This window comes from Python bivittatus, unplaced genomic scaffold (assembly GCF_059951505.1).
Source record: "Python bivittatus isolate LINGU-HERP-01145 unplaced genomic scaffold, Pbiv_v1 ctg000190_np1212, whole genome shotgun sequence".
Lineage (NCBI taxonomy): Eukaryota > Metazoa > Chordata > Lepidosauria > Squamata > Pythonidae > Python > Python bivittatus.
The window spans coordinates 21,393,178-21,406,980 of record NW_028277042.1 but is presented as its reverse complement, the minus strand read 5'-3'; the positions used below and the strand labels follow the sequence as shown (position 1 = coordinate 21,406,980).

Sequence of the window (13,803 nt, the reverse complement as noted above, 5' to 3'; positions counted from 1 at the left end):
GGTGCTAGTTGCATATTATGCGTTAGTAAATGGTGATACTGGAACAATTAGGAATAAATTTTGGAAAAATTATGCAATGTTTTCAATTAATGTGATCAGGGCGGGGGGTAGGAATATTCTGTTAGAGAAAGGGAATGGATCAGTGGGAATGAGACGAGAGTACAGAAAATGTGATTGACTCATTCAGAGACCAAAACTTAATGAAAAAGATGATGATTTGGTGCTTAGAAAAAAGGTCTGCCTGTTTCAAATGCATTGTTTAAGTAGTTTGTTCATTATCTACATGTGGAAAAAGAATGAATTGAAAAGCATGATTTATTTGATTCTTTACAGTGAAAGATTGAGAGAACTAATGAAGGACTGGAAGTTGATAAGATGTTCTGAATGTGAGACAGGCCGTTTTTTATAGTGTCGAGTGATCTTGGAAAAATAGACATGAAAGAAAAGGGAAGAAACTGCATTGAACGAATGAACGTAAGAGACAAAGTTGTATAATGTTGCTGATCCTGAAGGGGAATAGCATGATAGATAATAGATATATAGAATTATGACAGAAATGAAAAAAATAATTTTAGGTGAAAAGGGCTAAGCAAGCAGCCCTCAGCAGAGTGAATGGAATTAAGAATAAAAGTGATGAAAGTATATGGAATGAAACTGAAATGAGGGAATATAGAAAGGAGAATTTTAGAGATTCTGCATCATGGGGTGGAATTGAAATGAACGTAATAAATGTGACAGATTGAAAAAAATGAAGAAAAAAATCAATGCTGTGAGAATCTTGAAAAGAAAGTAAGGGTGCAGGTATAGATAGCGTAACTGGAAAAATGGTAAAATATGAATATGGTTATAAAAGGTGTGTGAAGACTGCAAAAAGGAAGGTACTTAGCAGAAAGTGTATAAGAGGCAATAGTGAGCAAAATTTGGGAAATGCAATGCTGTTTTATGTGGGTAAATTTTTGCTCTTTAGCAAAGATGTGTGTGTCCCCTTGGTTGGTAATGCATTTATGAAGAATACAGGAGTGTGTCTGTGACATTGGGGGACCTGAATGCATTTATGTTTTTCACGCATATGGTGCTGTATTGTTGGCTGAGAACACGAATGATACATTGACAGATTAAGCAGTTCTAACCATTATAGCTGTTTGCCAATACAATCGTGTTTGGAAGTCTTTCCCTTAAAATTTGTTGGCAGCGTTGTCATGTTATATTAGGAGCAACTATTGCCTAGTTTAGGAACTGTTTTGATCTCCACTTTTGATTCTTGTCATCAACTTTTCTTTTAAGTTGAATAGCATTTTCTTTTTGTAAACTTTCATTATTTATATGGTATCGTCATTGATATGGACTCATCAAACCAACAAAAAGAAGTGGTCTATTTGAAATCTGTATTTGCATGCATGAAAAAGGGTTCCGTTGTATACCTCTTCTGAAATCACTATTATACTTTCTTTTGGTTGGAGTCTTTCGTTGGCTAAAATTTATTTTAAAAGACTATATTTTGTCTTTTCAACTGACAAATGGCTTTCAAGGCTGATATTAGAAACAAAGGGTTTGGGGGAGTTTTGTCTACTTAATATTTTAGGCATAGGATTTTTCCAATATAGTTGTAATTCAGAGTTTTAAATACTAGAAAAGGTCATAAATGGTCAGGAACCTGTAAATAGAGCAGACCAGATATTTAACTGAATAAAAGAAATTCAGGTAGCTACCCTGCAAATTAATGTGTTACTCCTCTATGCTGTAAATGAAATTTCAGCTGCTTTCATTATATTATAGAACTTCTTATTGTGAACATTTAGTAAAATAGAAGAAAATTATGGTAATTATAACTTAGCGGGTCATCTTTTTCAAGAGATGGATTTAGGATTGTTTTGTCTTGAACCCTTATTGTGTGATTTCTCTTGTGCCCAATAACTGGACCCAGTACGTCAGAGCAATTAGAAAGAAGTTGTGTTTTCATGGAGCTCTTGCTGGTAGAAGTATTGATTTGAGCCTTAATACATCTCAGCTTTTTCCTTCCCCACTATGCATACCATAAAATTTTCAAATACTTGAGAGAAAAGAGTGAAAGTTTTTTTTGTCACCAATTTCCCCCAACCCAACCCTAATTAGTCATGCATACTGGAGTCTATCTGCTCCTGAACAATTTCTTTCAGTTGATTTTGTTTAAAAAAAAAAAAAAGGGAAAGGAAAGGAAAGGAAAGCTTGCTTGTATACGTGTAGCCAAATTGTGGGATGTGGCAACTATCTTACATTGTACTGTAATGTGGTAGTTAGTAAGGGAAACCTTTTTCAGTGGTCAGTCCAGCACTGCTTTCTTAGGTTAAAACAAAGCCATTACTGGTCCATGCCATTGAATTCAATTTTAATGTGTAAATGATTGTAAAATGTGTTGGAGATGTGTTACAGTGTTTACTACTACTACTACTACTACTACTACTACTACTGTTGCTACTGTGTACTGCAAAATTTAGTTGTTTTTTTAATCTTGTAACCAAGCAACTCACGGCATGGGTAACAAAGCTTTGTTGCTGTGCTTCTGAATTATGCTTTACCTAGACTTATAGAAAAAGGTAGCACTGAGTAGCACGGGGAAGACATTTTCTCATTTGTGCGAAAAACGTTAGATGCTATCTTTATAGTTTTCCATCTCTGCTTGCTTCTAGCAGTGGTTTGGTATCAGAAGCAAATTTCTTTGGCAATTTAGCATCCACTATAAATTGCTTTATGTGATACTCCCATGAGCATCAGGAGAATTCAATTTAATTGCATCAGCCATATGAACAAGGGATTAAGGTTTGATGGAAAAGCATGTGCCTGTGTGTATGTACATGTACACAGATTTTGAAAAAAGACTGTATCACTCTAAGGAATCCAGAGAATTGTCCTTGGGACCGTTATCTACAAGAAAAGATTTTCCACGCAGGTGGTACTGGGAGTGCTGCCTGCATTCCTTTGCACATGAAAAGGGGAAGGTGAAGTTCCAAACTCTGGGTCCATAGACAGTTTCCATCACAGTTCTTGTTTTGTCAACCTGTGCTCCAGGGAGGCTCACACTGTGCCTCAGTTTGTGGGAATAGCAATTATCCCCTCCCCCAACTTTTTTTCTTTTTTTAAAGATCATGGTTCATCTGTGTGTTTTCTTACTTCAGACAGTTGATGATGAAGCGACGGCAGCGTAAATGAAGGACAAGTAAGGAAGGCAGAACGATGCCCAAGGGTGGGTGTTCTAAAACACCACAATCAGAAGATTTCTCTCTCAGCAACAACATGGTGGAGAAACAAACTGGGAAAAAGGTAATGTGTCCTCTTCATATTTGCAGTACTTTGGTGAATTTTGTTGGGAGAAGATTACTCAAAAGATTTGAGTTGTTAGGTTTCTGGTTTTGCTGTACTAAGTAATCAGCTCTCCTCATTTGTAGGAAGTCTTAATCATATTTTCATGCCCACCCAGTTGTGTGAACAAGGAAATGCTAACTATTCCCATTACCTTTCACATATTGGTGGTAACATGCACTGATAGATCCATCATTGCTTCTCAGCCTTTTGGTTAAAATTAGGTGTATCCACTCTGATCCCTGTATTTGCAAGGATGGGCAAAAATGTTAGCCAGAAGGCTTAGAAACAAATGCAGAGCTACAGAATGCTGCTGATTATATAAAGAGAAAATTTTGCAGGTAGTCCTTGACTTACGACCATTTGAAGTTATGACTGTGCTGAATGGTGGTTATGACTGGTCCTCGGAGTTCCGGCTGTCCTAGCACCCCGACAGTCACATGATCGCAATCTGAGTGCTTGGCAACTGGCTCGCACTTATGACCCGTTGCAACGCCCTGTGCACGTGATTGCCGTTTGCAACCTTCCCTGCTGGCTTCCCCAGAAAGTCAGTGGGGAAGCCAGCCAGCAGGAAAGGTTGCAAGTTGCTGGGGTAAGTCTCCCCCACCTGCGCACCCTCTCCCAGCCCCTCTGTGCTTGTGCTGCGCCAGCCACTCACCCCCCCGACCCTGGCTGCACCTCCCTCACACCCTTGCACACCCTCTCCAAGCCTCACTATGCCTACCTTGCACACCCACACACCCTCCCCGACCCTCGCTGCACCTCCCTCGCACCCTTGCACACCCTCCCCGACCCACACCATGCCTCCCTCGTACCCTTGTGCGCCTCCTCACACCTTCCCCCATCCGGCACCTGCCACTTGCCTGCCTGCCAGTCTGCTTGTGAGCTGCCTGGGATTTGCAGCTTCCTGCTGGCTTCCCCACTGACTTGATTGTGGGAAGCTGGCAGGAAGTTGCCTCGCCTAATGACCGTAGGATTATGTTAACTACAGCAACTAGGACTGCAGGGATTGCTGTCGCTAAGCGATGCGGCCGTATTTTACCGAATTCCGATATTTGAGGACTACCTGTATATAGTTACAAATGATAAAATAGATGTTGCTGCAGTCTTCATGCAAACATCCATTTTTCTTTTCATCATTGTAGTGAAATGTCTTGAAGAAAACAGGTATGACTTGCAGTTCTTAGGAATACTGGGAATGTAATCTTCTGTAACCCCCTAACTAGAATGTGATTTCCACTGCTTTCTCTTGATTCATAGCAGGATGGACTTGACAAGATTTAGCAAGAATAGATCCTCCATGCTTGCTTACATTTAATTTTCTCAACCTGTAAAAAAGAGTACACGCTGTTGTTCACAAAGGGCCAAGCATAGGAGTCTAGTTAATTGGCTGCAAGAAAGTGTACCAACGTATCCTTGCTTTCTAGTTAACTGCACTGCTGTGTGCCGAAACCATGACTAAGAGAAAAGGCAGTTGGTCATTAGACCTTTGCTTCTAGGGATTGCTGTGTGTACACTTATGGGAGTATAGCTTTTAATTTATCTTGTGTTTGTCAACACTTCCCAAAGGCTTTTGCCCGCATGCCTTCATCTGGCTTGACTTTGCTTGCTCGGGAGGGGCGTATTAGAATGCACACTGCTGGGAATGCTGTTCCAAGCCTTGGCCTGAGACCAGCACAACGCTGGTGTTAAAGTAAAAGTGCCTGGCAGGATGAGCTGTTGATGGAGCTATTGTCTGAGGAGGATCCTCACTCTAGGATAGAAGCTAGAGTGAGAGGGAAGAGTGTGTTTAGAGCATGTTTATTATTGGCTGAGTTCTCCTGTCTCTTCTCTGTGTACTCATCTGCAGAATGTCACAGCCAGCCAGCTGGGAGCTGTTGTCCTTGCAGCAAAAGCTTGCCGGATTGTGTGAATTTTGGTTTTTGTTTCACCAAATTTAACTCTGTATCACCTAGGCTTTAATAAACAAGCTAGCAGGAGAAACACCCGCACAGTTTCTCACCACTCTGCTATTTTCCACTCTGCTTCATTAAAGTAATAATCTCAAACCCTGAAATCTTTCTTTGTAATATGAGTTAAGAGGGGCGGAGGTGGTGCTAGTTCTCAGTCTCAGAAAGGCCATAGTGCTTTATAATGTGACGGAGGACTTATGGCCCCATTCCAACTTCCATTTCCATCATCTTATACCCACCACTTGATTAGCTGTGAGGGCTGCTGGGGGTTGTAGTCTCATAGCAAGTACAGGGCTATATATTCTCCATCTTTATATACACATTTATACCCTGCCTTTCTTTATTTCTTACTCTTTGTTTTATCCTTACAACCACAGTCCTGTGAGGTAGGTTGAATTAAGCACAAGTGACTGGCCCACAATCTGCTTGTGAGCTCTGTGGCAGAATGGGACCTTGAACCGGGTCTCCTTGGTCTTAGTCCAACTCTTCATCACAAACGCTTTCTGAATTTGTAGAGTAATATTAAAAATAATAATTGCCCTGAGGAGCTTATACTTTACGTTTCAGGAGAGAAGGAAATGTGGAAATGAAAAAATAGCAATTGATCTGATACTGGGGGTGCAAATGCCATTGAATTTACTATGCAGCAGTCTCATGAAGGTGTGGGATGAAATGTTTAGCACCTGTACCTATGAAATTCTCTTCTGAATCCCATGATAATTGAAAATGGCAGAATCTTCTCTTCTGTTCCCATGATAATTGGAATTGGCAACCAAAATTATTTTTGTGGAACTGTCCTACTTGGAGTATAACTGGGATTTAGGTTTCTTTTATCTGGTTCTGGAGAGCTTTGTGCAACAGACAATACTAGAGTATGCATCTGTTTCTTCAGATCTAAGATAAAACTTTATACGGTTGAAATCCAAAAAAGCGAGACTAGGTTGTCTACAGTCATGGTTGTGGTGATAATGAGACCTGTTTAATATTATCCCAGAGGTATCTGCAGAATGAGCAATTCATCACAATGGTGAAAGAGGTGTTTCATGTTTCATGTGAGCTCTGCCCTCTATGCATGTGTGTCTATCAAACATCACAATGCTGGCGGCGCCCTAACTGCTTAAAGGACCGTTGATGTTGCTTTTCAAATTGTGATTGTTTCATTCTGTTTTTATTGTGCTTTTGATTGTTAGCCACCCAGAGTCACGTATATGAGATGGGTGGTATATAAATTTAATTAATTGTGGGAATGAGTCTCCCTTTAACATGAGGTTCCATTTACCCATCAAGAATTAATTTTTCTTGATAGATCTCCCTACTTCCTCCATGAATTATTTAATCCCCATTCAAAGCCTGCTAAATTAGTGGATGTCACCACATCTATTATTGAAATGTAGAGAATACTTTGCCATGGTATCCTTTTGAAATAAACATTCAAAACTGCTCACCAGTTTGAAGTTGTTTCCACAAATTATAAGTTCATTAGGAGGAGAAAGTAGAAGATGGGATGAGTAATTTTGATTTCGGAAAGGATTCAGAATAATCTGCTTTACAAGATGCAGAGAGCACTAGGAATTTTCACTCATTGAAATCAGGCTTTAAGCTACAGCAATATAGGAATTGTAATTTGAGGTATGTATATTTAGCACAACTGACTTCATTGCTGGCATTGAGATTCTTAGCCTGGAGTTTTTTAAATAAGTGTGTTATTAATTTAAGAAATTGTGGTTTCAAATGTTTAATTGTGACTCCAGCCATTTATTGAGGAATATATACCCATCCTTATGTACTAAAGTTGCATCCTCTGGACGTTAATGATGTATCAGCCTCTGTTCTAAGGTAGCACGGTGGACCTGCAGTTACCTTGTGATAGGTGTGAGATTTCTGACTGTTTTTGAAGAAGCGTCATCTTTCTTTGGATACTGATGCAGTTTGGAAAGAGACAGCTGAGAGGTACAGCAAACCCTGTATTGTTTCTCATGGATATATGAGGAAAGGCTTCTGCAGTGTTCATTCTTAAGTTCATACTGAAAAAAACAGAAAGCAGGAATGTAGCATTGGAAGAAGTAATTAGATTGTTATTGTGCTGCATCTTTCAGCAAAATTGGAAAAATAATTTCCCCTAATAGTCTGTCTTCTTAATAGAGCTTTTCTAAAGAAGGGAGGGACCCTGGTTGCTTCCGATAGGAAGGCTGTAAGAAATTAGAAATGTGAGCCACAGCTGAGAAACCTGGAGGGGAACTCGCTGCCCTTGAGTGCTAGAACGGGGTAGCTCTTCTGCTTATCAGCCGTTGGGTGATCCTGAGGAAAGAAACAGCTCTTTTAAAGAATTGCAGAGAGGTGCTATAATTGTATCCTAGCGGGCTCTAAAACACCTTTTTGGAATTGAATCTGAAGAACTAACCAGCCCAATAAGCTTTTGTTCCTTTTTTGCCCACCACTAATAATAAAAATCTCATGTCCAAAAACATTTTGCCCAACAGCAGATAGATTTGCACAGTGCACTTCCACTTCAAAACTCATTGGCAGGCAGAAAAGAAACAAGAGCCACTCCAGTTTTTTCCCCATGGCTGCTGCTTTCCATGTTGGCTGCTAATTTTTTTTTCTCCCAGCTCGAATAAAAACTTGAAATGGTATATTTTACACATAATTTTGACCAGAAGGCTAACGGTAACTCCTTAATACCATCAGCTGTTACCTAGTGATTTGCAGGTAAATATTTTTTATATTGAGAAGCTGAACGGAAGTATTAATGTGCCTTTCATTTGACTCTTAAAAATTTGTCCTGGCGCACAAATAACTTCATCAATAAGAGGGAAATTTTCTTGCTTTGAACTAAGGAAGAATTTCCCTGCTAAGTGGCCCCTCTTTTTTAGGGTTACAGAATTTCTGAAACTGATTGCAAAGCATTACAGTATTGGATTTGTTTTTTCAAAAGTTAGGTGCATTGTGAAGACCTGAATTAAAATTATTTAGAAATTGTCTGAAACAGAAACTGCCCTCTGAGCAGAAGATTCCTTGTCCATTTCTTTGGAACATTACTTAGCAGAGACAATCTAGAAATAAATAAATAGCCAATCATCCAGAATGGGTAATTGGAAATAAACTTAGTATGCTTTTTTAAAAAGAATTGCACAGAAAGTTCCTACTAGAGACCAGGAAAGAGAAGGGAACTTTAGATGTGCAGCAATGGCCTGGTCTCATCACTGGGACTGCAATGGCACACAAAACTGCCCATGAGGGAAGCAGCCAGCATTACTATGTGGCATCCCCCCCCCCACACACACACACACGTCAACAAACTTTGGAGGGGGGCACAGGACTCTTGTCAACAAGATTATATGGCTTTCCCAAAATAGTCCTAAATCAACTACAATAATTAATGCTCTATTTTCAGGGTAACTTCTACCAGGAAGGAGTTAGATTAGCTAAAATATTGATGCATGCTTTTATCTGATGTACACTTTTATTTAAAACAAAGTCTGCAGTCTCTTTGTCCTGCCCAAAAGCTTAATCATATCATTTTAGGTTACAGTAGTCTCCACCATACATGCATATACAAACTGTTATATAGCAGCCTTCCCCAACCGGATGCCTCCAGATGTAGTGAACTTCAAATGGCTTGATGTCTTCCTGCACAGTCTTCATTTGACCACAGAGAGAGTTAAAAAGTGTAGAAAATATTTGCTGAGCTAAAAACAGCTTATTAAGAGTGAACCTCAATTCATAAAGTAACTGACATGTAAATTACAAGTTCCAGAACAAATGTATTTATTTATTCAAATCTAATTTATAGGCCACCTGACATTTAAATGACTCTGGCCAGCTTACAACTAAAAACCAACATATTAAAAAAAAATACTTTGGAAATTTATTTACATTAATGCATAATATAATGAATAAATAAATACATTTAAATTGTTGTTCTGGAACTTGTAATTTACATGTCAGTTACTTTATGAACTGAGATTCCCTGCCTTCCTCTAGGAGCTCATATATGTAGTGCTTCCTTCTCCAGTTTTTCTCTACAACAGCAAACATGTAAGAAAGGTTGGGTTGAGGAACCATAATTAGCCCAGTGAGTTTTCATGGTTGAGGATGGGCTTGAACCTGTGTCTCGTGGGTTCTGATTCAGCTTCATAAGCATGACTTCATGTTGGCTCCCTCATTCGTTGTTGTTTCTGAAATGCAGTTCCTGGAACTTTTGGTCCTTGAAAGTCAATTGTAATGAGAAAAGTCTAAGCCTTCATGTAAGGCACAACTTTGTTAAGAAGTGTTTTCAGATCAGCAGATAGTTAGCTCATTGGTCCATTTGACATTTGTTGCACTCATAAACTTTTTTACAAGGCATCTAGCAGCAAACGAATCCTGAGGATAACTAAAAGTTATTGGGCACTCTGCTTTGAAACGTTATGCACGGTATCATTTATTCCTAATGTGCTTCTGAAGCCCTTGACATCAGAGTCTTCCTTCAGTGTTTGAGTCACAAGTTTTCTAAAAGACTCCAACTGGTCTAGATACCTAGCTGATTATAACAAGATGTCTCTAACATAATGGGTTTTAGAAACTGATTCATCTCTTTTTGAGGCCTTCCAAAATAGCAGCCTCCTTGCGACCCAGAGTGAGTCACTAAATCAGGATTTAAAACACACACACACACACACCCGCAAGAGTTTTTAATGTACATAGTTCAATCCATTCCCCACAATGGAATGTACTGATTTTAGCCCTGGATAATGAACATATTCCTGAGTTGCATGTTCTCACAATGCAAAAATTGGTGTATATTGTTATTGGAAAAATACAACTGTTTCATCCTGTTCCATTGCCACTAATGTTGATGGGATTTCATCTAAGGGAAAGTCTTTATGACACCACTGCCAGTGGGCCACACAAATTTCTTTGGATCATAGAGCTCATAGCTTGCAAGCATGGCCCTTAGATCAGAAACGACTGATTCCTGGGGCCTGGGCTTTTCAGGGGTCACCAGCCCCATTACTGGAATGCTCTCCCCAGTGGAGTACCCCTGCCCCCCAGTTGTCTTTTCAGCATGAAGCAGAAATGATTTTATCTCCCAGACATTTTAGTAAGCCGGTTGAGTTTTTAAAAATGCATCTTTTTTGGAAATGTTTTGTTTTATTATTGATTTATTGTTTCAATATTATGCATTTTAAATATAGTGTTTGAATATTTTTGTTTTAGAAATTCCTCAGAATGTAGTCTGTTGTGAGCTGCCCTGAGAAAACCTGCCTTTGAGGGGTGGCGTGCAGTCTTTAAAAAACAAACTAATTTAAAAGCAGCACGTTCAAACCCACTTCATCTCTGCAGGGACCCCAGCTAAGAAGCCTGCAGGCCCATTGCAGACCATCACCTTTAGGCATTTCTGTTTCTTGTATAACTACTTAGAACCTCCCGTGTTCACTTTACTCTGAATTTGTGTAAAATTTAGTTGGAACAGGTAGGTAGTAGTAGTGTTACATTGCTGAACACAAGTGTTGATATAGAAAACATTTAGTAGGTACATTTGATCATCAGAAAGTTTCCAAATCGTCCTCACTCCACAGCAGGGCTGGGCAGCTAAGCGGTCTCTAACATCCCGCCTAAAGCCGTACGGCATCGGTGCAGGCAGTACTCTTTGTTTGCGGTTCTGCATGTGCAAACCTCAGCATACATGTAAAGGGTTTTATCCCCTTGTTGTTACTCTAGGTGTTCATAGATGGGCTGTTGTGCATGCGTAGATATCGTTCTAAAGGTTCCAGTTATATCATCTGCACAATGTCCCTGTATTTGCTTCTCTTTCTTCACGCTCAGATGTGGTGGGTCTTGATGCATCTATAGACTTTCTTCACAGCAGCAAACTCTTCTTTGAGCAGTTTGCTTGGCCAGTGGTGGAGGGAATCACTCTGCTTGTACCCTGTGGTCTAAACTGACTTCTCTCTTCTTTCTTGGTCCCAATAGAGGGGCCTGTGAATTGTGCTGAGATCATGAAAGAGCCATACGGCTTACACCGATAACCATGTGGTGCACAGCTGCAAGTGGTCTGTGGGCAGCACTAATGTCCTACAGTGTGCTCTAAAGGCCCCTCCACTGAGATAACAAAAGAGCTGTGCAGAGAAACCCATGTGAGCCACGTTGTGCAAGTGGGGTGACTCTCTCCATCTGACCGAGGAGGAGGGAAGGGACCAGTGCAAGTAGATAGTGCAGACCAGCTCTGTGCAAAGGAGAAGATGACCATTGGCTCTGGCATACAGCTCTTTGGTTCCCATAACTCAGGGTCTCAGTATTCATTATTGTGTTGTTGGTGCTTTTATGCAGGATCAGAACCCCCAAGATTAACCCCTATCAGTATTGCACAGTTGCCTTTGAACTAAGAGTTTCAAGACCATTTTGCAAGTGTTAAAATACCGCAAAGCTGCATCTTGAAGTAAGAGGTTTGACAACTATCTTGCAACTGTCATAAACTCTGGCAATGTGCAGACAAGCGTACATTTTTCTGTGGACAGTAGTTTGATAGTAAATTTGCTTAAGACAATCAGCCTTGCTAATAGCAAGTATCAAGGAAGGCCTTTGTGAAAATCCTAATTTTCCTGTCTCCTTTCTAGGATAAAGATAAAGTTTCTCTAACCAAGACTCCAAAATTGGACCGGAGTGATGGTGGCAAAGAAGTGAAGGAGAGAGCTACAAAACGGAAATTACCTTTTACTGTTGGAACAAATGGAGATCAAAAAGATTCAGATACAGGCAAGAATATGGAAACATATTATTTAAAACTGGTCTCTAAATTGAGTGGTGTTGGACAAAGGTCAAGTGAACCTTTTATAATACCCTCCTCCCAGAGAGGTTTCCTGCCCTCTATTTTCCTTTAGTTTTAGAAATGTTAATTTCATTGTTGCCTATTTTATCAACTATTTTAAACTTCTGTTATGATGACTTGTTATACTGCCATGAGAAAATTTTATGTTGGAGTGCAATATTAAAATTTGAAAAGAGATAAAAATGATAGAAAAACTGCAGCTGTGAAGATACTTATATTTTATTTATTAAGAAGATTGTGCTTGATGACCTCTTAGGTTCTTTCTCTTGTCTGACTTTGTATTTGTTGTCTCTGTTCAAATTAGATTGCTGGTAGCCTAGATTAGGAAATTGTCCTAAATGATATATCATGCTGCTGGATCCTGTCCATTTTAATAGTAGCTGCCTACTGACCACTAGAACCTTGAAAAGCAAGATTACTGCAGTGGAGAACTAATTTGCACATACTTCTCTCTGTGCTTGATCTCTTTGTCTAAAAGAACCATAGGGTTGGAAGGGGCCGTTGAGTATTTTTGCTCGGCGCAACTACAATATCTCTGACAGTAACATTAATATAAATCAACCTTCGTGAGTCTCATGATTTACAAGTCACTGGGTCTTCAAAACCCGCCATCCCCAGACCCACGAACAGGGAAAGTTTGGAGCTGTAATCCAACACATTCGGGGTCCAAAGCTCTATTTACAACTCAACATTGCTGCCAAGGTTGCTTGCCTTTTGCCTATAGATACGCAAGATGTATCAGAGATATCAGTATGGTACTTCAGGAGTATCAGATATGGTTGAGAAGGTGATGATTGTTTTCCGGGCGGTGGCTGGGTGCTTGTAAGAAGAGGGAGAAGTAAGAAGACTATATGTTGCAGTTGGTTACTTTGGTTTCTGCTACTGTGAGGTTTTTTTGTGGGGGGAGGGAGTTGTAATTAGAAATGTTGGAAAAATAATGCTCATCTGTAGAATGCCATGCTGGTAGAAATAACTGTATATTGACATTTAAAAAGTTTTCATTTCTCCTTAAAATCTCCCTCCCCCCACTCAACACACAGACACAGACACACACCCACATTTCATTTCTTTTTCTTTTTTTAAAAAATTATTTTCTCAATCTTATGTTCATTCAGTAAAAAGCTAAAAAAAGTATGTCTTGCCAGATATAAGATAATTTATTGATTTACAGCACCATTCTCCAACCTGGTGTCTTCCATATACCAGGAGACTACAAGTTCCAGATTTCCCAGTGTGGCTGAGAGTTCTTGGAGTTGTAGTCAGAACACACCTGGAAGGCTCCAGTCTAAAGAAGGCTGTTGTGGAGAATATCTATTCAAGTGACCCTCAGCCTAGAATTAGTTGGATGAAGGCTGGTTTTCTAATAATCTCTTTCTCACAGTATCTGATGCTACATCTGCTACTCTGTTTTTGGAAATTCATATCAGAATTTTATTTTTCCTCATCCAGGATCACTGAACCCATGTCCCACAATGTGCCTATAGTGTGAGCTGGGGGGGGGGGGGAAGGTGATGGGTAGTTTGGAATCAGAATGTCTCTAGAAATTGATGTGCAAAAGCCACATTTAACAGCAAATCTTGCACCCATTCTGATCGGTGCTTTGTATGCAGACAGCAGCAGTAAAACTCTTTGTTCTCTCCTTTTAATACCATCTCAAATAGAATACTTCACTTTTAGTTCTCCTTTTGGTATTTTACTAGTCTG

The 13,803-nt window shown here is 39.7% G+C and overlaps 1 protein-coding gene across 4 annotated transcripts in view; it reads left to right on the top strand.

Moving 5' to 3' along the window:
- ANKRD11 (ankyrin repeat domain 11) overlaps positions 1-13,803 on the top strand; it is a 147,638-nt gene that overhangs the window by 90,886 nt on the left and 42,949 nt on the right. For all 4 annotated transcript variants that reach the window (XM_088136252.1, XM_088136254.1, XM_088136250.1 and 1 more), the window contains 2 exons: positions 3,153-3,297; positions 11,888-12,026. In XM_088136252.1, the coding sequence (XP_087992378.1) occupies positions 3,211-3,297; positions 11,888-12,026 (226 nt within the window). In that variant the 5' untranslated portion in view covers positions 3,153-3,210. The remainder of the gene's footprint in view (positions 1-3,152; positions 3,298-11,887; positions 12,027-13,803) is intronic.